Source organism: Diadema setosum, chromosome 13, assembly GCF_964275005.1.
Source record: "Diadema setosum chromosome 13, eeDiaSeto1, whole genome shotgun sequence".
Classification (NCBI taxonomy): Eukaryota; Metazoa; Echinodermata; class Echinoidea; order Diadematoida; family Diadematidae; genus Diadema; species Diadema setosum.
Genome location: NC_092697.1, coordinates 35154373 through 35180131, shown reverse-complemented (window position 1 = coordinate 35180131; position 25759 = coordinate 35154373). Strand labels below are relative to the sequence as shown.

The window sequence follows — 25759 nt, the reverse complement described above, 5'->3', positions numbered from 1 at the left end:
GCATTATCATCACGTTTTGTTCTTATCTGTTTTTTTTTTTTTCTTTGATAAATTTTGGCGAGCGAGCGCAGCGAGCGAGCAGAAAATTTTCGTATTTCAGCTTACAAAACATGGAACTCTTGTCATTTTTTGCTTATTACATCTTACAATTTTAATCAAGATATAGTGACGGCCTTATAGATAACGATTTACACCAACAAACTGAGGACTTGGAAAAATGCTCTAAATCAGTACGAGTGAGTGAGCCGAAATTTGTATATTTCCGCGTCCCGCGTCACCATTACGTTTTGTTCTTATCTTGTTTGATTTGTTTTTTTTTTTGCGCCCCCCCCCCCGTATGTTCGAAACCGTTGGCGCCTTCTTTTAAACCAATTGGCGATCGCTTCAGAACGAAAGAAATTGCAGTCGCTGCTCCGTGAAACATTTTGCCTGCTAAATATAAAATGACATGTGTGAACACAATAGACATTGTCATTTTGTCCGCGTCATCATCACGTTTTGTTCTTACCTTCTTTTTTTATATAAATTTTGGCGAGCGAGCGCAGCGAGCGAGCCGAAAATTTTTGTATTTCAGTTTACAGAACATGGAATTCTTGTGTGAACGCAATGAAAATTGTCATTTTGTCCGCGTCATCATCATGTTTTGTTTTTATCTTCTTTGATTTGGTTTTCTGCCCCCCTCCCCCCCCCCACCATTCCCCCCCCCCCCCTTCCGGGCGAGTTTCTTCTTCTGTTATTTTTTAATTTTTTTTTCTTCTTCTTCGTTGTTGTTGTTTTTTTTTTTTTGCGCCCCCAAGGAGTGGCGCCCGGGGCACGTGCCCCCCTTGCCCCCCTTGCCCCCCCCCCCCCCCCTAGATACGCCACTGCATGCATTGGTGTGCGAGAGAAGTACACGAGCGCTGCTAGCACTGTTCAGCAGTATATGCTCTCGTCACGAGGCGGGCGTGCGAACGTCATGGCTCATGCATTACAGTATGTAGCCTATTAGGTGGGGATGCAGCTGGTCTGATGCGACGAGACTACGAACAGTGGATGCGCGCGAATACACCGCCTATGATCCAGTTGTTTGTCGTTGTTTTCTCATTTTTTTTTTAATCGGTGGCAGTCTTCTTATACGAAAAAAACAACAAAAAACTGCCACCGATCGTGGCGCCTAGCGGACGCGGTAGATGCGTCCACTGTTCGTAGTCTCGCCGCATCAGATGTATCGCTTGGCAAAGACAATTATCTCGCTGCATCATACGTTTAGCTTAACAGCAACTTACAAAAACAATAATTGCATTCTCCGCCTAGATTATAGGCTATGCAATAATCCATCATGCTGAAATCAATATCACCACATTTCTTTTTTTTTTTTTGTTCCTACATCTTTTTCTTGGGAGAATTTCAGGGGGGGATATTTGTACAGGCCATCCCCCCCTCCTTCAAAAGTGGGGGGGATATATCCCCCCCATCCCCCCCGGGATTTACGCCCATGGTTTAGGGCGAGGGCTAAATCCAATACTAGTATTTCATTACCCACTCAAAAGTTGTACAAAACCATTTCTGACAACGTACGATACGAAACATGGCGCATCACCCTCCCTCCCCAGATAATGCCCTGCTGTATTATGGTCCTCTTCCCTCGAATCGTCAAATTTATCATATTCCACCACATATCTTTCTTATCCTTGGCATGTATTGTATTCTGCAAGAGGTTTAAAGGGATTGTATAGTTTTGGTTGAGACCTATTTTTTTCTTCTACATTTTAACATTGTTTTTAACATTGTTTCGGTGCGATAATGAAAAGCCTCCCATGAAAATTGTGATGTGAAAGAGCATGTAATTCCAAGTGGAATTCAACCTTTATTTGATGTAAATCTGTTTTGAACTGGCCGAGATATCTAAAACAGAGTGATCCTAATAAAAGATGGGACACACCTTTTATTATGATCGCTTTGTTTTACCTTGTTTTTGGATGTCTTGGCCATTTCAAAGCCGATTTTCATCAAATGAACTTTGCAACCTTATTAGAATGGCAACGCTCTATAAGTGGTTTCTTGGTATCTCCACCAATACTAAACCATCCCTTTAATATGCCATTTTTTATTGTTTATTTCATGTTAACACCAGTAACACTCTTTTCATCTCTAATATCAACGGGTATGATATACGCGGTTTCACTTCATCTATCAGGGTATGTAGGCCTACAGTTTTGGTTGAGAACATGAGGATTCAGGTTTCAACTTTTTGCAAGATAATTAAAAACACTGATATAAGATGAAGAGCATACAATCCTAAAAAGGAATTCAAAGTTTATTTGATGAAAATCGATTTTGAAATGGCTGAGAAATCCAAAAACAAAGAGGTCCTATAGGCCCCCTAAAGGTGGGACCCACCTTCTATTAGGACCACCTTAATTGTTTGCTTTGTTTTTGGATATCTCAGCCATTTCAAAACCGATTTTCATCAAATAAAATTTCAGTTCCTCTTAGAGTTGTATGCTGCTTAATTTCACTTGGAGTGGGTTTTCATTATCTTGCAAAAAGTTAAAACCTGAATCCCTATCTCAACCAAAACTACATCATTCCTTTAAGATTTAATCAGACAAACAGAACCACGTCAGTGCCTAAGCGTAATCAACCTATATGAGATTAGATACTAACTTTGATTACAAGTGATATAAATAAAAAAAAGCTACCACACGTTTTCATTAAATAATGATATTGCAGTGGCGGATCCAGAGGGGAGCGCACCGGGCGCTCGCCCCCTCTTTATCTTTGGTTAAAACAAAAGAAATAAAAAGAATAAAATGGGGGAGGGGGTTGGGTGCGCCCCCATTAATCTTGCAAAGGCGCCTCCCCTTTACGGAATTCCTGGATCCGCCCCTGTATTGCACAGTTAAAACCACCATAGGCCTCTTGAACGATGATGAGATGATCGGGTGTCAAAATCTTTCATTAGTGTGGATACATGAAAATAAAACTAAAGTTTTGTTTTGGCAGGTTATTTAGGCCTTTAAGTAACTATACGACCCAAAGGAGTTTTTCTCAAGAACATCATCATTGCTCGGAATTCATATCACAACAATAACTTATGCACATGCAAATACACATTACAATGTATATACTTTTTTTTTTTTAAGTTGTGCACAAATTCATATCGAAAGAGGAATTTATGTGATGATTTATGTACAGTACCGTGGGAAACTTGTGAGGCAATAATATATTATCATCCGTTGTGACTGTGACCGATCTCAAATCGGATGTCGACTTTTTCCATTCATAGGGTTAGTTGCAGTTTCAGTTCAGTTTTGATTTGCTTCTAATTAGTTGTAATTTTGTTCCTCTCGTCTCGAATAGAGTCCGGCAATCACGACTCCGAAAATGGGTGGACAAACATCAGTCCCCTCCCGGATGATCCCCCCCCCCCAAAAAAAAAAAACAACAACAACAACCAAAAAAGAAGAAGAAAAAAAAACCAAACAAACAAACATGGACAGCACAAACACAGACAACAAAACAAACACGAATACAGTGTAGGGCCATAGTCCATAGTGCACTACTAGTATCTGAAAAACGTGCCGTAAGGTTTGTGGGCGTGTCACCTGGCAGTGTTTACGTTTTTCCACCTAGATCTCCCCTCCGCACGCACACACAAGTGCAGCGGGCACGCTCAAGGGAGCCCGACGTACGCGTTCCGATAAACAGTGCAGCATGCAGCGGTCGTCACCAAAGAGAATAGAAGCTACGCATATTGTATTATTGGTCGTCACACGAATCGGAACACTGTGCTGCTGCGCTGTCGATAGTAGTGTAAGTACTGTACACATTCTATTTTTAAGCATGACAGCATGTCAACATCCATCCTGATAATTAAACATCCAAAGATTCCACTTTAAGTTGAGGGTTGTGCTCAGAGTGGAAAAGACTCGTCACCAGGTGAGGTTGTTAATTATTTGGAGCTGTAAACATATATGTACCAGTACAGTAGCAGTAAACTTTACTAGTAGTAGGTTACCTATCGATGACATTGATGTACAAATGCGTGTGTGTCGGTGTGTGTAACTCACTGTAACATTAGTTACGTTCAGACGGGAGCCCTTAACCTCGAAGTTAGGAAACTTCGAGGTTAGAGCTTGTAGTTAGGGACCATGAAGACGCACTCGTAGTTAGCAAACCTGAAGGTTTGCTCGATGTTTCGAGCCACGAGAAATCTTATGGTTAGCGCTCTATAACCACGAGCCGCGGGGGGTCCCCACTCGTAGTTAAGCAACGTGTGGACACAAAAAACAACGAACTCGAAGTTAAGAGTGACCTCGCCGTAAACTCCAGCCCCCACAATTTCCCTCTGCTTCCGGGTCAACCTCCCAAACGTACACCATAAATACACTACACCGTACACGTGAAAAACCTATGACGCACGACAGAACAACATCATCTTTTCTTCCCATGCGCTTGATCTCTGAAACTGAACACGTCAAACTCGCTACTGTACTGGTACTGTATTCTATATTCTCCGACGCTAAAAAAATGTTTTCGAAGAATATCTTCATAAAGGCATAAAGTCATCAGTGCAGTGCTATCTCTGCATACCATGACAGAGAAAAAGAGTACCTGTAAGCGAGTCCGACAGGGTTGGACTAAAGAATAAATAGACGCCTTGTTAGCCAATGTTAACAGTGTGGGCTGAAACTTCCGGTTTTGTGGTTTTAACATCGAGTGGAACCCACTCGTAGTTACGGGGGGGCAGAAGCTTAACCTCGAGGTTTCGTAACCTCGAGGTTAAGATTCGTCGTGTGGACACACGTCGTAGTTAGGGGGCAAGAGCTAAACCTCGAGGTTTCCTAACCTCGAGGTTAGGGCCTGCCGTCTGAACGTAACTATTGTTAGGCGAAGCAAGGAGGTACTATAGGCTCGCCTAGTACCTCCTTGGGCGAAGGCTAGGTTATGGATACCAATGCAATGTCCATGTCCATCCATGTCCCAGAGACTCCAACCCCAAGCACCTTCTGATCTAGAGATTCTCCCGCCCGGAACCCCTAGCAAACGGGAGACTCCAAGTTGATGTGTGCGAAGCGCGAAGTTCCTAGGGTTCTAGATGTTCTCTGGTGCTATCTAAGGCTTATTTTTTCAACATACGATAGAAATAAGTGAGAAATCCTTTCCACCGGGAGACACAGAGCCAGGGCGGGAGAAATCAAATCTCAAACGGGAGAACGGGAGATTGCACAAAAATGGGCTTTCGGCGAGAGATCTCCCGTCGAAAACGGGAGAGTTGGAGTCTCTGATGTCCATGGATGATTGTGTCTTGGATGAATTATTTTAGTGTACGCCTAGTATAGGCCCTATTAAAGTACAAAGGATATGCATTGAAGGTAGGTTGGACAACGCCGTATCCAGCAGTAGCTCAACTGCATTGTAAAAACTTCGTAACTTGTTGAGTTGTATGGTTACTGGTTAATGTTTGATTGTTTAATAATACTTATAGCCACCACATCCACACCACCCCCCTTCGCCTTACTTAGACTTGGGTGGGTACTATCTTTAATGTAGAAAACAAAAAAACAAAAACAAAAACAATTGTCTTGTAATTTGTGCTATCTGTGGTATTGTGTGGAGTGAAGCCATCCTCAGCTCTGCCAGCTAGCAGCGAAGTTGACCAAAAGATCGGTCTGTATCTTGCAGGGATATGTTCTGTGGAGATTGTCTGGCTTAACGGAATCCCCTCCTATACAGACCGATGATACAAAGGCTGATCTCCTAATGGAGGAAAGCCATAAAAGTAGAGGATGAATGGCAGAAACCAAGAAGAGAGATAGAGAGAAGGAAAAAAAATCAGATAGAGGGCGATTGGCAGCTTGAGTGACATGCCCATGTTTGCTGGCATGTGAGGCTGTTAAAACCTTACCCCTCCGGACAGACAGATTTTTCTGTCTAGCAGTGAAGTTGTGTTTGCTGTTTAAATGTTTTGTTTGGGTATTGAGCACAGCACATGAGACTTGCTTTTCATAGGCACATGGCTGTTAGTCTGTATAGTGCCAGGAGTCATACATGTAAGCATGGCAAGATATCTGTACCATTAAAAATCGCTGTATTTAGTCCTTTATCCTACAGATTCACGTCATACAGTGTTTACTAGACTGCAATATTAGTATGTGAATAATGACACTGCAACAGACTTCACTAGGATGCTGATGCACAGACGATGCACATTAGAACATATTATTGTGTGTTTAACAAACAGAAATGATAATTTATTCAACATTTTTTTTCCCCAAAGAAATTCAGACACAGTTTCACAATTGATTTAAATTCTACCAATTGCCTCCCACTGTGTTACTATAAATTCAGTTAAAGCTTATACTTTTACTTTAGTTTTAGTGGAGGGTGTTAGAGAACTCTTTGCCACAAGATCACTATATTGAAAGCTGCTTGTCAATAATGTGAGGTTGAAATTTGATTGCCTTTTATTCTTATTTACAGCTAGCACAAGTTTGACACGTGCAGAGGAGAGTTGAGTTTATTCTTTTATTGCTGGACGCCCTCTGTGTGCTGATTATTGAACATCATGGGTTTACAAGCTAGTCAACCGATGGGAACCGCCCCAGGAATGGCCCTGCATACCACGACCATGCAGGGTCCAGCGGGACCAGTGCAGTCGGGGAGCCACACGCCCCTACCGGTGGATACAACACCGTATCTTGGCCCAAAGTTGGAGTACGTGCTCATCAATGTCACAGCACGCATGGATATGCAAGGTATAGATGGCTGCAACAAGATCTTTTGTACATACTTAGTCTTAGAGATTGGAAGTATGAGATTTAAAATCCATTCGTGAAAAGAAAGTTATGAGTAATTACTGTTTGTACTCTCATTGTACATATCTTACTTCCATTTGTTTTTGTAATGGCAGACATATGCAGCTAAGATATGATATGCTCATTCTTGCAAATACATTTGTTATTGTTTCATTGAAGGAGTATGACTGCATTAAAACATGGAAACACTAGGGATTAAAAGGAGAATTCCACCTTCCATGCCCCATATCTCTTTGTAAAATGATATGCATGATAGACATGTGGGATTATCCATCTTTTTTCTTTTTAAAAACTTAAAAACATCATTAACACATCATAAAAAACATCATTAACACATCATTAAAAACATCATTAACACATCATTGTCATCGGGTATAGTTCCAATACCTTTCAAGACATCTCTTGTTTCCCCTCTGTTGAAGAAACCGAACCTAGATCCCGATGTCCTGAGCAATTACCGACCAATTGCCAATCTGCCATTTGTGAGTAAGCTTCTTGAAAGGATTGTGTCTACACAGTTAATGTCTTATGTTGACAGTAATCATCTGCTTCCTACAAACCAGTCAGCATACCGCAACCTCCACTCAACAGAAACTGCCTTGTTGAAAGTGCTCAACGATCTCCTTCTTGCTGTCGACAAGGGCAATGAGGCTGCTCTTCTTCTTCTTGACTATTCGGCTGCATTTGACACGCTCGACCACACGTTGCTACTACAACGACTTAGTAATGACTACTCCATCACAGGCACTGCCATCCAATGGATCATGTCATATCTTCAAGATCGCACACAGAGGGTGATAATCAATGGGACCTGTTCACGTCCTAGTCCTATCAGCTGCGGAGTTCCGCAAGGATCAGTTGCCGGCCCCCTTCTTTTTCTCCTCTATACAGGTCCACTCACCAGAATCATCAATTGTCATCATGGAGTCAACTACGCTATGTATGCTGACGACACTCAAATTTACATAACTATGTCACCTGGCGATAGGATTGCTGCTGTTAATTCACTGAGAGAATGTCTCAACGACATCAAAGTCTGGTCCACTGCCAACAGACTCCGTCTGAACGAAGACAAGTCTGAACTCATCCATTTCTCATCACAGTTTAGGAGCACAGTTCCTCTACCAGATCTAACTACTCGGGATGGGATTATTAAGGTCTCTGACTGTGTTAGAGACCTTGGCTTTACTTTGGACAAACACTTAACTCTTAAACACCATATCACAAACATTTGTAAGTCTGCATCATGGGGTATTTTCAAAATAGGGAAGATCAGGCGTCTGCTTGATCAATCATCAGCTGAGCGGCTCGTCCATGCCTTCGTCTCCTCCTATCTGGACTACTGCAACTCCCTCCTTGCCGGCCTCCCTCTTTCTCACATATCCCCTCTCCAACGTATCCAAAATTCAGCCGCTAGATTAGTCTCCCTTAGTAGGAGACATGACCATATATCTCCTGTTCTCCGCTCACTACATTGGCTTCCAGTCCATTCCCGTATTACTTTCAAGATCCTACTTCTGACGTACAAAATCACACGTAATCTTGCACCCATATATCTTCAAAACCTAGTCTCTCTCCGCTCCTCCTCTTCTGCCAGACCCCTCCGTTCATCTTCCTCTCTCCAATTACTTCATGGCCCACGTACAAAAACCCGTTATGGTGACCGAGCCTTCTCTTCCATTGCTCCCACTCTTTGGAATAAACTCCCTCTGTATATTCAGAATGCCTCATCTGTCGAATCATTTAAAATTCTTCTTAAAACTCACCTGTTTAATCAGTTGTAATTTTTTTTTTTTTTTTTCCTCCTGGAGGCGCACACAGTTATCAATTATTGTACCATTGTATCACATGTATTTTTCTTTTCTTTTCTTTTCTTTCTTCTTCTTTTGTTACTGTTAACGCTGATTTTGTTAATGTTATTGTGTTTTCTAATCTATTTGTATGAGTAGCAAAGTGTGCTTAGAAACGTCAGTATGAAGCGCCATATAAATGCAATTATTATTATTATTATTATTTTCAAAGACGATATTTGGCCGTCCAATTTATTGAAGAGAGAAATACGTTCCATTCATTGCTCTTGAAGTTATTGTAAGAAAAGCATAACTAATTATTTTTCATTTCAGAATTTGTATATCTCCACGAAATCCTTCTAAAATTCTTTGTCAGGCTTATAAAATGCGCTATTCTCTGTATTCTTGCGTCCAATTCCAGGTGGATTTTTCTCGCGCCCCATAATGACCACCAACGTTGATTCGTACTATCCGGCGCTGATCCAGAATTACCCACAGGGCTTCAAGATGATCCAGTTCCAGACCATCCCTGGAGTGAAGCAACAGGCCGGTTGGATGAGCCAAGCGGTGCCGTTTCAAGCCATTCTTACGAGACCAGTTGGAATGTAAGGATCATGATCATGATCATGATGATGACAATGATAGTGACGATGTTGATGATGATGGTGATGTTGACGGATGATGTTGATGTTGTTGATGATGATGATGATGTTGACGATGATGATGATGATGATGTCAGTGATGATGTCAATGATGATGTCGATGATGTTGACGGATGATGTTGATGTTGTTGATGATGATGATGATGTTGACGATGATGATGATGATGATGTCAGTGATGATGTCAATGATGATGTCGATGATGATGTCGATGATGATGTCAGTGATGATGTCAATGATGATGTCGATGATGATGTCGATGATGATGATGATGATGATGTTGATGTTGATGATGATGTTGATGATGATGATGATGTTGATGATGATGTTGATGATGATGTTGATGATGATGTTGATGATGATGATGATGATGATAATGTTGATGATGGTGATGTTGGTGATGATGATGTTGATGATAATAATGATGGTGATGGTGGTGGTGATGATGATGATGATATAGCTGTCGGTGATGGCGATGACGTTGATGACAAGAATTAAGCTAGCCAATCAAGACCTCTTCCTCACCTGTATCAAAATCATTTTTCTTTTATGTAGGACACATACATGCTTTATGCTAAATATGATGGATTGTAAACCAGTACTCTAGTACCATTTGTTTTATTTGCAAGTAAAAGGATGATGATATAATACTAGCAATGCTGCTAATGATCAATGAGTGATACTCTACTACTGCTGATAGTTCTTCTAATGAAAATGATCATCCTCAATTTTTATAAAGCAAAATTTACAATAAAGTATCTTAGCACCAATTAGATCTGTATTACTTATCTAAACTTCAGATGTGATTTTCTTGAAACAGTCTCTATGTGGCCACTGGATCTCGTTCTGTTTCTTGCCATAGATTTGTGGAAACAAACAAACAAACAAACAAAAAACGAGCAAGCAAGCAAGCAACCAACCAAACAAACCAACCTCAAAACAGCAACAGAAAACAAATCAAAACAAGACAAAACTAAACAGAATCACAAAAAACACATAAAAATCCACATCCGAAGCAAAATCAAAACCAAACTTTTTGTAAAACTAGAAAAGTTCTCAGAGAGTGCAGACTTCCGTCGAGCAGCTCATTTCCACCATAACACTTACAATAAGCATGCTGAAAATAGTCCAATTTCCCAATGCGTGAAGCCTTGCAGTATTTACCTCATCATCCTGCTGTGTGGTGCCTCGAGCAGAGCTTGTGCAGTAGTGGGCATTTATGCAAACCTCAAATACGTGCAGCTTGAACTCCCAAGTTCATTGACCCTATTTGTCAAAAGATTTTTAAAAATCCAATAGAATTCATAAAAATTCCCAGATCACCACCAAAATGTAATCATCTCTTCCTTGTGTCATTTTCAACTTATTGGGTAAGTTTCATCCAAATCTGTTTACAACTTTTTGAGTTATTTTGAGAACAGACAGACAAAACAAACACCGACAAAAACATAACCTCCTTAGTGGAGGTAAAAACCCAAATTGCAAAAGTAAGTTTTCTATGACTTCAACAGGTTTTATGGTTAAAGGAATGGGTATGATAGTCCAAGCCAATCACAGAAAATAAGTGAGGCCTGCTTTCATTTTGTAAGCTGCACTAGATAGTGAGGAGATAGATACCAAAATATAGTAATTCATTCCTTCAAGCTTGAAAAGATATGCTTTGTACATACTAACTATTTGACTAACAATTAATTTTGCTTTGTACTTTCAAGTGCTCTGTATATTTTGCATATGACTAGTAAAACCAAGCAACTGAGAGCTTTCTAAGGAGGCTGCTTTCCAATCCGTCAAGATGATGCACCCCTATTTGGATTCTCTCTGCTACAAGTGTACCAGCTAGAATTTGATAAGCACATTGCAAATCTGTATCAGTTTACATGTGTAAGGGTATCATTGTACACAATCCATGGCACCTCACCCACACTAGAGAGAACCTATACAAGTGTAGCTTTGGCAAGCTGCCAACCGAGTTTACCACATCAAACATCAAGTGTAGGGAAACCGAAACCCAAATTTGGATGTGGATTGGGTGAAAGCAGCAATATTCGAGTAGAACACAACTATGACCAGTTTTAGGAAACTCAGACACTCATTTGGGTTTTAGTTTCCTTTAATAAAATTGTGCCTCAGCAGTTATATTTTGAAGTTGGTGGATAAAACTATTTGAGCAATGGCATTTATGCACCATATTCTAATGCTTTGGAGGGAGCCCACTGTGAAGTGCAGGAAATTAAAATGTGGATATACCCAAACAATATGTAAAGGCCACCACACATTACACAAAGGACGACTTAGGCACAATTCACCAGTTGTACGACTTTGCAACTGGAAATGCAGTTGTGCAACACGGTGGCAAAGCCAGTCATGAAGATTTGAAATGTCAGATTTTCATGACCAGTTGTGAATTTTCAGTGTATCATGCAACAGTATACGTGTATATACTAACACCACTACAGTCCAAAGTCTAGCTATATGTGGTCTTGTCGCATAGTGTGTGGTACTGAGTGGCAAGATGGGTTGTGCGACCCAGCTTGCTCCAGAGTTGTGCGACTGGTCAGATCGTGTAGTGTGCGGTGGGCTTTAGTTGTTGATTATATGCACATTACGGTTGGCAGCGGACTCCACTCATTTTGTCATTTGCGAATTACTTTCTTCCATGCAGCCCGCCACCAGCTGAGAGTTGGAATCTCCAGATTGTAAAGAGTGCCATTGAACTCCAGACGTTCTATTCCTTTTCCTGGTATTCAACACAGGGTCAAACGGCCAACTCGAATGATGTCATGAATAAGGTGACAGGGAAGAAATGGATTTATTCTTTGTGAAATAATTTTCAGTTATGCTTTTCAGGTAATAGCATGTAATCACTTCTTTAGTGCCATTAAAAAAAAAAAACTGTCTTTAATGACAAAAAAAAAAAAACCAAACCAACCCACTCTTCTAGTTTAATTGTGTACCCAGAAAAACCAATATCAGGATATTCGTACAACAACAATATATAATAATAATAATGATGATGATGATGATAATAATAATAATAATGATAATAATTATTATAATTATAATGATAATAAAAATATCGATAGGTTTATTTGTATAGCACACAGGTCCACCTTATGGTGCTCATGGCACTTGTGTGTGAAATTAAGAAATTTAACGTCTTATTTTTTTTTTGTCAGTAACGGATGTGAAGTGAAATTCAGAGGTGCCATTTTGATAGGGACAATGTGATTATTTCTCCTGCAAAATTCTTCTTTGGCATGAATTGTTGAAATAAAGAAAAATAAGAGAAGGTTAATGAACATTGATGATACAATATTCTATGTCAGTTTAGGTATTCTTTGTTGATATTAAAAGTGAGTGATTGAATTGATGTTGGCTTGCAGATAATGGAGATGACCCAGAAAGGGGCCCGGCTGATCTGTATTGAGCCTACCGGTGCTGCACAGGGACCATCTTTCACAAGCGGGCTGGGTGGACATGCAGGAAGTTAGTATCACCAAGCTTTTGGTATATTTCCATTTCATGTCCATGAAAGGGAGATGCTATCCTGATCTTATGTTGCTTTGTATAAAAACAGAAATATCAGAGAAGTTATTCAGTGAAAATTTGGGTGAAGAATCGGATGCATAAAAATAATAATGAATTGTAGAAGTTTAGAGAGTGAGACATACAGACAACTCTCTGTGATATTAGCGTTGAGTAGCTCTTCACTTGTTTTAAAAGCAAAATTTTACTGTTTGTTGTATTTCTCAAATACTTAGACACACAAAAACGTATCACTGTAGAGCTGGATATTTTCCCATGACTAATAATTCGTGCTTGACCAGGTTAGATGAGTATAATGTGTTTTTAATTCCATGGAATGAAGACATCAACTACTGAAATATATGGCAAGCAAAAATATTCACGTACATTTATAAATATTTTTGTGTTAGTTTCTGTTTGCATGAGATGCATGCAAATGTTAACACTGCAAAAATGTTCACTTTTACTCTGTTTATGTACCAAGCATAGGTCTAAAGTCTAAGGGGAAAAAAAAAGAAAGGAAATTGGTGATATTTTGTGTACAAAGCAAATGTAATAATGCAAATGCATATCGAGGGGGGGGGGGGATGGTGGGGGGAGGGGGGATGGACAAACGTGATAGGCTGTGATTGCCGTGTCAGTGAAGCTATCAAAAGTTTGCCTTTGCAGTCATGGTGCTGTTGAAAAGTGTGATAGGCCATTAAAAAAAACTTGGGAGCGGTCCATAGTGGGACATGACAAGAAATATTTTTGAGTGTAGCCTGCATGACCTGATGCCATGAGAATGGTGCCTGATAGCTATTTGTTCACTGGAGCAAGGACTGAAATGAAAAAGACTAGAATAAGGAGGGGAAAAAAGAGGGAGAATATCCCACGTACCCACAGCGCACTATGTTTCAGGCAAACAGGGCTTCTGTGGCTGCTGGGATTATGGTATAAACGTAGCATTAGATCTCAGTAAGATCATGTTGCAGAAAATTGGATATATGAATACACCACAAAGTTTTGCTCTTTGTCGATTTTGAAGCTGACTCGCTCCATTTCCTCTTGATACCCTGTAGCGATTGGTGTTGACCTGCTGTTCCACATACCACAGCACCCCAACCCAACACCATACATCTACCATGGCCTTCATGTGGCTATAACGTACAGCGTTCAGGCAGGCTTTGGCGTGCCGAGGTATCAGTGCCTGACGGACATTGGTGCGCAGTTTGCTGCTTTTCTCCAGCAAGGCTGGAAGCTGGTGGAGATAAACCCTGACCAGTCAAACATGAGACAGGGTGAGTGTATTTGGCACAATCGCTCTGTAGACCTAAAGGGGAGTTCATAAAGTAAAAGTTTATAACTTTTGAGCGGATTGTTCGATATTCGTCAAACTTTACTGATTTGCTCTACTCATGTCGCTACATTCAAATCACTCAAATCTACATGTATACTTGGGGAAATTTCCCCTTTAACCCTATGTAGCCCAAGCTTTTTTGGCAACTGAATTCATGTAGCTGAGGAGCCCCCCCCTCCCCCCCCCCCCCCAAGATCTCGGCTATTAATTGACCGATTGCCACAAAATTTGGCACATATGTAGCCCAACTCATAATTTACCGAAATGCATGGTAAAAATGATATCTTATGTAATTCTTATGTTACAGGTAATTAATCATGCAAATATGCTAATTTTACATGCGGTTTTGCCTCATCTCACCCATTTATTGATCAATTGCAACTAAATTTGGTATCTATGTAGCTTTTAAATTCTATGATATTGTATTGTCAAATTAATGGTACACACTGAAACTTTGAACATTCTTAAGTGATTGATTTATGCAAATATTCAACTTTCTTCAGAAATTCTGCATTTTATCGCTGAAAGGTAATTGAAAAGTTAGAAATTTACTTCTGTTTAAGAATCAAAAGTTTCATAGTTTCACTCCCCCCTTTCTGAGTTTCCTAGGCCAAGACTGGTTTAGAATGAGAATCTTTGTGGTGTTTATGGTACCTATTGTGTGTAAATGCTAAATCTTGAAGCAGATATTCTCAAAACTGCTTATCTTTTTTATATGTTTCATATTATTTCTATAGTAAATGTTCTTTTTTGTGTTATTTTGTCTTTTTTTTTTCATGTTCAATGATTAGTGCAATAAATCATATATAAATTGAAAATTTAGAGTGTAGAGAATTTAAGAAAACAGTAACAGGAAAATGAACAATTTCAACTTTATCAGAACCTTGTGATGAATTGTCACAAATGTAGCAAGTTACATGCTGAGAATGGATCACGATTGTTTCTTGTGCCAGTTGTGTTGTTGGAGTAATATTTCTCTTTTGTTTATATGCTCATTTGTATGTGTTTATTTGTCCCTTTCATTTGTCATCGACAGCAACTGGATTTGCGAGTGGTCAGGTGACCATGAATTCTATGTGGTTCTTTGAGAAAGAGGCTGCCTTTGTCAATGACCCTACTCCTAGATGGCAGGGAACTGTTGTCACCTACCAACACAAAGTCAAGGTACAGCCCATCCTACAGAGGGCGCCCTTTCATGGACATAACATACACATTAGCCACGATCACACTGGCAAAACGTTAGGAAACTGTACTTCCTGAAAACTTCTCGCTCAAACGAGGGAAAATTCCAGCACCCTGCCAATCTTCTCATAGTTTAGGCAGTCTGAATGCTCGTAGCTGAATTGTGACCATTCCACCACCTGTTTGTAAGTGGTGCCTCCAAAGTGCACACTCATTGGGATGTACATGTGTGCATTGTTCTACACCTCAGGCATGTGCACCCATATTTGGGCATATGATACAGAGGGGAAATTAAGCATGCATATCATTGGATGTTCCAATATGTGCATGTTGCACAACATATCGTAGGGTTTCTCCTGAAATGTTTGTTTCATAGCATTTATCTGCAATAAATGATTAATACAGAATTATCATTAAAAAAAGAAAGAAAAAAGAATATAATTAGATTATATGCCATGCACCAAAGTTGAAACAGAAGTGAGCCCAATTCAATGGTTGGTGCAAAATTATATCGCAACAGACATCTACTCGTTGTAGTCATGTTATCTTGTATTGTAGTGTTTGAAATCTTGCATCGTTAATGTATCTTAACTCAGATGAACTTCCAGTTTTGTGGTAATGTTGCCTTGATTTTTGGCATGCAGGGCTCCTTCGGTGGGGTAGTCGCCTCCAAGCACACGTGGGACCCAGTCATGGTTGAGATGGGTCAGAGGGGCTGGGAGCTTGCCTGCATCCTGGAGACTCCAGAGGTCATCCAGACGAGCCTCACCTCCTGCACCATAACAGTCCTCCTTTTCTTTCAGAGACCGATCTACCGCCAGGTCTAGACTTTTTGACGTTACCATAGTAACCTCTTCATGAGTCTCTGTTCTACCATCTCCATTTCATTGATTGCGGATTATTTGAAATTAAATGAGTGGCTGATGTACATCCTACCATATTTTCTGTTTTAAGCGCACATGAGGCTGTCTCAGATCATTGCCCTGTAAGACCGACAAAAGATGAGGCTGCCTTGATGTATGCATTAATTCTCTGAAGCAGGGTAGGATTTTGCCTAAAAGTGCAGATGACCTCTCTGCACTGATATGAATTTGGATGACCTCTCGACGTTTCGCGCCATGATTCCGCAACGCGCAAAGATTTTGCCGCATCGTTTCATGACTTTTTTCATTCGAGTCTCCCGCATATTTTGAGACCAAATTGCGACGTCCGGGTACACTGTTCTGAAGTTATGCAATGTTTTGCATATGCATGTCAACCCGAAAAACGCTCGAATTCATGATTTCGTGTGCAAATCGAATGCGAACTGTGTTTTTTTGTTTAATTGATATAAATTAGATTATTTCAACTTTTAACCATTGAAATAAATCAGTTCTAATGTAGATAAGCTTGAAAAAGTGCCTCCAACAAATTTTGGCAAAAAAACAGTAGAAAACAAAAGATCGAAAAAACAATAAAATACATAAGAAATTAACAAAACAATAAAAAACAAAAGAAAATGATTTTGATTGCGCTATTTTTTTACTAGAAAATTGTTTGATGTGTCTTAAGGAACTCTGACACAAAAATTTAATAATCTTTCAGTCTTTTTGATGGAGTTATAGGTGGATATATGATTTCATGCGTTAATTTGCATAATTAATTTATTAAAAAATATGAAATCAAAATTTTTCTATTGTATGACCATGTAATCTTGTAGTTGACATCCGGCTCTATGTTCAGGCAAAATTTTGCGGCGATCGTGCGATCGGCGGCCGATATCTGAAGGGGGGGGGGGGGGGTCAAATTGACCCCCCCAGTAAAAACTTGGTCTCAAATAGCCCAGTTAGAATAGGGTTAATGTCCATTCCTATCTACTCACTTTGTGAACAGATATGTGAGTATATGCACACACACATGCATACACACACATACACGCATGCATATCTATCAGTATATAATTTTATATAACATATATAATTTTACCTTAAACGGTAGTGAAAACGGTCTTAATTGATATCCCTTGTGCATGATGTGACATGATGGTAAAAAAGGAATTTAGCCACATGTGAGTCGTTTTGATGCCATTGAATGAATAACTCATGAAACTTGCCATAAACATCTCCCCTCTGAGAATCTTGCATGTGTATGTAAGTAGAGTATCTCTATATTACTGTAAAAGTGGATATTTTCGCGCGACTAATTTTTCGCACCCGGCTGGGTAAGAAGAGTTTTGCGTGTTTTTAATTCCACGGAATCGAGACATCAAGTACAGGAACATATGGCAAGCAAAAATATTTGCGTGCTTTTATTTTCGCACTAGTTTCTGGTAGCGCGAAATGCGCGAAAATTTCAACACCACGAAAATTTCCACTTTTACAGTATTTTCTTATGAGATATTCCTAAAACCTGTTTCTGTCACGGGATAAATTTGTCTGACCTAAGCAGCATATTGTTTAACCTTCATTAATGTTGAAACTGAAGGTACGTGTAGATTGTAAATTTAAAAAGATGGTTATTATTGTTATTCAGATTATCTGAATATGTACATAACTGGCACATTGTTTCATGTAAAAGTTGTTGAATAATGGAAACTCAGAGCCTTTTAGACTAATTCTGTATCTGAAAAGAACAAAGTTATTGAGTCTGAAATATACTTTGTTCCTGTAAACATGTACTGCTTGATTTTGGGTGCTGTCAGTAATCTGATTTGTGGATTCCACCTGTAAATGGAGCGTTCTTGCCCAAACAAAATGAGGAAGTGGAACCTGCATAGATGTTCATTATTTCAGGATGTTAATATCCATACTTTCAGATTTTATTTTTTAGTGTATTCAGAGTGGCATGATTAATTGACATCTCATAGTGTTTGAAATGCAGCTGCTGTATTGACTGTTTGATTGTTTTCTTTTTTTTTTGTCCTTTTTTTGCATTTAGTGGTTAAGCAAAGAGACTCAATATTTTATGTGCACACTCAGCAACTCTGACCTAATTGAAAAAGTGTTTAATGAATGCGAATACCAACAATTTCCCTTCAAGTGTGAAAGCGCCCTCTATCTTGAGTTGTTTCGTAATGATGTGTCATATCACTTAAAGTAAGAGATCTGTACCCTTGTTAGCATTTTCCCTTGTGATGAATTAACTTCAAATGCACTTTTTGTGCTTATCCCACCTTATTTAGTGACTTGCCTGCACTATATTGCCCACTTTTACTCTTGAGGTATTTGTCAAGCCTCAGTGTGAGGATCACAGTCTTAAAAAATGATGTGTTTTTGAGTCAAATTCTTTTGTGCTCTTTAGTATATTATTAATGTAAAAACCAGTTTCCATACAGATTCTGTATGTTTAAAAAATTCGAAGTATATTTGTTTTCAGTTGTGAGTAGAATGGCCATTATTAGTTTTACTGTCGTGCACTGTGAATCATCACCCAAGTTTATCCCCTTGTATTCTAGGTTCACTACGAGTGTACTTTTAATTCCAAGCTTCTTCTTTCTTTTTCTTTATTTTGTTTGTGTTTTTATTATTCCTGAAGTACTTCTGAAAGGATAGGTGCAGTTTAGCTGAACAGTACTAAATACAACTAAAAGTAGGACTGATAGATGACATAACAGTCATCTCCGTTATGTGTCCTTGTTTCCGGAGCTGTGGGAGAGTCTGTTGCCCATTCTGACTCTCTTCCACAAGGTGTGGTTTGTGGTGTCCCTGTTAACCAGACTGAAGTATTCTCAGTCTCCTGATAGTTCAAAGGCTGTAAAGTGTTTTCAGGGAAATATATGTGAAAAGTGGAATTTCCTTTTACCTCATATTTAGTTAACATTCCTAAAGCAGTGGTTTGAGATGTGACATTTGTGATGAGCACCATTTTTTACATTTTGCAGTGCCAGCGCAAAGCAAAAATAAGCAATTATTATTTTTGAAAATGTCATTGCTGCATAAAGCAAAAAAAAAAAAATATATATATATAAATCATAATAATGGCTGTTGTGTATTGATTAAATTGATTATTTAAGATGATTATTGCTGATATATTTAGGGGGACAAGTTATTTCAATTGGAAATGCAATTTGGCTTTATGCTACCAGAGCTTAACAGTATACAGTGAATCTTAGGGTTTTTTTTTTTTTAAAGTCCTCTGTTGTCACCATCACTTATATGGATTTTCCTTTGTCAAGTGACCCTTTTTTTTCTATCATCACATTGTGAATTTGACAAAGCAGTTATGAAAACAGAGAAATGACCTATGATTATTATGAGTGCAACTGTCAGTTGACCAAAGGAAAAAACAACAACAAAAACCTACATTGAAGACAAGGAAATTTTGTCGTACGAAAACAAAATATTGAATGTAGTGTACAGGAGATGTCAAATATAGATACATACTATTAACCTGTTGAGGACGAGTCCCGAGAATACTCGGGCAAGAGTCTATGGGAAATGCGTGATGTAGCAAAATCAAACTGTCCTCAACGGGTTAAAAACTTATGTGCCTTTTAAAAAGGATATCATTCCTTTCTTGGTTATCTTTGTAAATCAGGTTTTGTGATACACATGTATTTGCCTCTGCATTAGTTTGATACTTTTGTTCTGTTCACAGCGATTTTCAGGTATACGTTTATGTTAAAGATGCTGAGATTCTTTCTTCCATGGTACACACCTATGTTCACACATCTGTCTTCATTCAACTTTGCACCTTAAAAGCTGCATGACAATGAAGAGAAATGTAACGTAAGAAGTCACATTTATGAGATGTGTCCTATTTGCCTATCTGGTCCTGATGTGATTTTGCTGCAAAGATTATCTTGTCACTAAATTTAGAATTTAATTTGGACCCTTTTATTGGAGAAATATTCGATTGAACTTGTTAAATTAGTCGAGTCATTACAAAAACTGGAAAAAGACAGTTAGTGTTAGCAAATTTTATTATTCAATAGGTAAATAAAGACTGAAAATATTTGTTATCAGAAGTTACCAAATTGGATCAATTATGGATCCAGCAGGTGAGAGGTTTTTGATAATGATTTTATATAAAAGGGCTTAAGTATAAGGGACGATTTTATTCTACTTTATGAAAGGTCGGCAATGAATGATAGATTTGTAATACAAAGGCATAGCATAAAACCATGATAATGCAGTCTCTTAGACTTGATTTAGTTAAATGGATAGTAGGCCTATAGTTTTGTTTGAGATGGGGATTCAACTTGTAACTTTTTGCAAGAGAATTAGAAACCACTTATATGAAATATTAAAGAGCAAGAGCAAGTTGATGAATCTTGCTTGAACTTTAAAAAGCTTTAATATTACAGATGCAAAGTGTTTGTGTGTGTGTGTTTGGGTGTGTTTGTGTATTTTTGCGACATTTCAGAGTAAGACTATCAAATTCCATGTGTGTATTTTTAAACCTTTGCTGAAGACATAGAAAGACATCTACTGTGTAAAGTTTGTATTTTTTAATGTTTGATAATGTTTTAATTGAGTGTGTACAGGTTGTAACGGTGTTACATAATATATCTACCTATAATGCGTATTACCAAAGCGGAATATATCATAATAAAATCGTTATAATGTATAACCCCAGTCATAGTTTCTTTGTTTATTTCATTGAATTCAGCTGGATTTTATTATGTCCGTCCGGGTACACACATAAAAACACGCATACACACATTCACAATGACATATACATACGTAGATACGTATATAGCCAAGCCATAATATACACACTCGGGGACATTCCTACGCCACTAACAATGTCAAAAAATATTTGTCAGATAAACACAGTAGGGATACACCATTGGTATCTAACACCTGTTCAGTAATGGTATTTGACAGTGATCTAGAGGTGAATCCGATTTTTGAGACCTCTGCAAAATCGTGGAATTGTACAAAGAAAAAACATGTCTACAAGATTCTAGTACAGATATGCACTTTGCAACAACCTTTACCAATGTGATTTGTCTGTTACTAAAAAAAGGGGGAGGTGTTACGTGGTGGAATATTCATTCATTCACCTAACTAGGTGTTTTATTATTGACCAAGCAAAAAGTAAGGAGAGGTTAAAGGTTACTAAGGAGACTTCATTTTTTTTTTCTGCGTAGGTTTACTCTCCGTTTGGCTACTTTGAAACGAATTCGTGTTTTACTATGTGATCACCTTAAGTGGACAATTGATTTAGTTGCGTGATCTGTGGGAAAGTAGACCCGTACATGTATTTTATGAGTGAAAGCGTGTGTTTTTTTTTACCTTTTCTTACCATAGTAACGTTTTAGACGTACTTCGAAATGAGAAAGTGTAAATTTGCATCGTATTTTTTTTTTTAAATTTATTTTCATTGAAATTGTATAAGATGTTTGGTCTCTGTGAGACACGGAAGAAACATTGTTACTTGATTAAATTTCACGCATTCTAATGCCATTGGGTGGCTATCCAGACACGTGTCTATTGTGCGACTTACATCTTGCCAATGCAATGTAGTATGGAATGTCCGGGACTGTAAACAAACGGCATAATCAAATTTTGCAAATCTTTGCTCTGTAATCAATGAATACTGTAAAATGTACTATCCATAACTGATCTTCAATTTGTGTATGTCATTACATATTGATATCTTTGTGTGTGTGTGTGTTTTTTTTTTATTAAAAATGAAATTCTTATAGTGCTACGGATCTGGTCTCGATTAAATGGTGTCAACGTTGATTTCAAGTTTTTTGTTTTTTTTAATGTGTTTTATTGGAATAAAAAACAAATCAATACATACATGAACATGTAAATAAGTTATGTGTCAGTTGTGCGTAATCATCACTCAATAAGCTGACGTGCACATTTCTACGAACACAGAGACACACAAAGCTTCTACAACGTAAATCGCCTTGTGCTGTGTCGATCTACTGAAGATGTGAACGTGTGTGGCGGCGCATACGGTTAAGTCTTTACTGTAAACAGCGCCATCATCCTGAACTTGGCGATCACATCACTTGAAGTCTGCTTGTGTTAATTTGAGCCCAATGATGACCGAAACATGAAAACCATAAAAGGAGAACGTGTGTGGAAAATGTGTGTTAAATGTTGTCATGAGTAAAGGGTGGATTGAACGGAACATATATTTAATTTAAAACGTGTAGGCCTATAGGCGAAAATGTTAAGGAGATACAAGCTTGTCTCCTTAAGGGTACACACACACACACACATACATACATATCATATGTCATAAATGAATATGAATGTTGTATATAAATATATTTAGTGCGAGAGATCGTTCCTGTCTATATAGTGATTAAATATACAAACAGAGGGAATCAACGACATAAAGAATGACAAGAAACAAAGGAAAGATGCAATTAGAAACTATTTTCAATTTAGATGAAATTACTACTCTTCCGTGTGATGGCATTTTCGAATTACAACCGTTAATTCTCTACATATAGACCAGTTCGTAATTCCACTTTGCGCATGAGCAGAAAAAGGTCATTTGTACCAACAGGCATTTCAGTTTGTAAATTCACTGAGATAAGCATCTGTGATGCGATAATTATTCATGTGATCCTTATCTAAATGGTGCTTGCCAGCACATCCACCTGACAGCAAGAATGGTATTTCGCAATATAAAAGGAAATAGGCTGTTATTGCATTCAATACAAAACAATGAAATGGATGCCCGCTAGATTGTCAACTGATGGAGTATTCTGATCACCTGCTCCAAACGCGAGATAATTCTTTGTTTGAACTTGAATTTCATAAATTGTTACGTCAGGCAAGCTTAGGCATTATGCCGCTTTGAAAACGAGTGAAGTGCCTAACTAACTGAGAAAAAAGAAAGGTCATTTGTACCAATGTGTACATGAGCTAATTACGAACTGGCTTATTGCACATTACTCTTCCTTATTCTTAAAAAAAAACACACCCTGTAATAACAATACTGCCCTCTAGATATCAATGATCACGATATTACTGTTGATGCATGCGTGATGTACATAAACTTGCAAGCTTGCAGCTTATAAATACTACTCGACCTGATTTCTTAGGTAAACCATACCGACCGTAACCTGGCAAATACAGCACAAAACTATCTGCACCTGGATGAAAAAAAGAAAAACAAAGAAAAATAAATATGCATTGGTACGCTAAACGGTGATAGGCCTACTTTGTGTTCAAACAGACAAACCTTTTCTGAAAGCAGTCAAATCTCTCATTTTCTTCTTTCCTTTCTTCTATCAATTCTGTACGCCAGTCACTCTTGCCATCAGCTCTATTTGCCTTCTCTTTGTATGTATTATGTATAAGGGCTGCAAGCAAATAGAGCTTCGCTTAAGCTGTATAATAGCCCTTCTGTATTTATTTATTCTGCCGCGTATTCACTTTTGTAATACAACATTGTAAATCCAATGGAGACAAAATTACATATATAAAAATAATACGTGATTTTGGGCAAATGTAAGACTTCCCATGAGAATCTCACGCTATACATGTATGAAGTTTCGTGAAGTTACCTTGAGTCATACAAGAGATATGGAGAAGAAGGTGAAATTGTAGCAATTTCACTTGACCTTTGATCTTTGACCCTATCACAAGTAAGTTTAAAATTGCCATTTGATTTATTCCCCAGCTTTGTTTGATTTTTCCACAGCAAAAGGTGTTTAAATATGTTTTGTTTTGCTTTCGCGGGTGAAAACCAGCACAGGTGTACCGCATGTTTAAGTGGCAATCACCTGGAACCTACCCCCTTCTAACCTACTCTTTAATGGTGCGTGTTACCATGGCGATACATGTAAATTAGATGGCGACGTACGTGTATCGCTGATGTAGCCCTTTCGGTACTGTAATTCTGTATTAATTGTTCATAACTTTGTTTCATCTTCGTCCACTCATGCATACTTACGTAATACGCCAAGTTTAATTTGAATACCGTAAATGGTTCCTAAGTAACACCCGCAAAATCGATAGCGGACAGAGGATAGACAACCTGAAGACATCATACCTCCGGAGACAAATCGTGGCGGAGGCATAAAACAAAAGAACCCACCGCCAAAACGAAGCAAAAAGTCTCACACAAACCAAATGATAAAACTACGGTCAAAATGCTAATCCGCGCGATGATAATCTATGTACATATCAACGAGACGGGTCGGTGTCCAGTGAACTGGTGATGGGGGGATCTGACATTTTAGGTATAAATGACAGGCTGTTGTATCCACCTGATCCGATACAAGAAACGACGTCGGGTTCTTCATTTCAGTCATGTAATCCGAGACTACCACGCATGACAACCTCAGACAGGCGTGACTGCCGTGGTCAAAACGTCTCGCCTGTCAATACCTGTTCCAACGTTATGTCACTTACTACCTTCTGTCATTTCTTTCTTCTGGTCCGAAAGACGGGACGCACAACATGCGATAGAGAGAGAGCGAATGAAGTGTATCAGCGCCACTGAACTTTGGCGTTATTCAAAAGGGCATAAAGCTGATGGCAAGTGGATATAAGTTCAAATTCAAATTCAAGTTTATTTACATTCGACATAAAAGCAATAAACAATAACATACAATGAAAACAACTAAAACGGAGATATAAATATAAAAATATAAAGAGAAATACACACATATACAAAAACAACAACAAGAACAAAACCGATGCATAAATATTATGTGTGTGTGTGGGGGGGGGGGTCAAAAGAGAAGATCAATAAGCTTTGTGAATCGCTGACCCTTATAATGTACACAATATCAGGAGTATGGAAAAGTAGAGAGCTAAGAGGGGGAAAGAAAACAAAATAAAAGAACAAATCGAAAGACATATTTAAGTGCAATTAAGATAATCATTCCAATTGAGAATATGAATTCAAATGTGAGAGTTTATAATTCATTTTAAAACTATTCAATGACGGTCAGACGGTTGAGTCAACACGCGGCACGTTCACATTTGAAACTGAATTATAATGAAGGGGACTCGTTGTAATGGAACAGTGAAGTTGAACAAGTTTCTCTATCTCTCTATCTCACACTCCATACCTCGATGGATTTTGTGAGTTAATATCAAACTATGACCATGAATGTTTCCCAGCATTTCCTTAGATAATTTGAGGCACGTGCACGGCGATGATGCTCGTAGCATTGCAAACATGTCTCAGCGGCTGGAAAAAAAAAGTCGTACCTTATTCCTTTTTGTTGCGGAAAAATCCAAACACTCAAATTTAACCGTAATCTAGTATGAATGCACACTTATTTTTAGAGCTGGAATGATTGTACCTTTAGACTTGACTTGATTGTACTGTTTGACTTTTCAATCTTCTCAAGGAGCTTATTGTGTATAGGTCCTAACCATAGGATGGTCTCTCCATTTTGTGAATTGTTACATTTATAACGTCAAGACCACACTTTTTTTTCATGCTTAAGATGAAATTCTTTTCCCTATACTCTCACGTCCATAAGTGCTTATTTGATTCTGTGTTCTTTGTTAACTTTTGTTACGGATACTATTTTTATTGATAAGCACATC

At 38.5% G+C, this 25759-nt stretch overlaps 1 protein-coding gene across 1 annotated transcript; it reads left to right on the top strand.

Moving 5' to 3' along the window:
• The first annotated feature begins 3805 nt into the window (after positions 1-3805).
• LOC140236880 (uncharacterized) lies at positions 3806-16385 on the top strand. The gene is made up of 8 exons (XM_072316817.1): positions 3806-3921; positions 6466-6740; positions 9012-9195; positions 11913-12039; positions 12634-12736; positions 13837-14055; positions 15151-15278; positions 15941-16385. Exons 2-8 carry the CDS (start codon positions 6551-6553, stop codon positions 16121-16123), a joined length of 1134 nt encoding a protein of 377 aa, XP_072172918.1. The 5' UTR covers positions 3806-3921; positions 6466-6550; the 3' UTR covers positions 16124-16385.
• The last annotated feature ends 9374 nt before the right edge of the window (positions 16386-25759 follow it).

Bases quoted from the DNA above. Each gene is read 5' to 3' on its own strand.
- LOC140236880 (XM_072316817.1), top strand. From the start codon at position 6,551: ATGGGTTTACAAGCTAGTCAACCGATGGGAACCGCCCCAGGAATGGCC. The intron at 6,741-9,011 runs GTATAGATGGCT...GTCCAATTCCAG, and splicing joins AGCACGCATGGATATGCAAG to GTGGATTTTTCTCGCGCCCC. The intron at 14,056-15,150 runs GTGAGTGTATTT...TGTCATCGACAG, and splicing joins CCAGTCAAACATGAGACAGG to CAACTGGATTTGCGAGTGGT.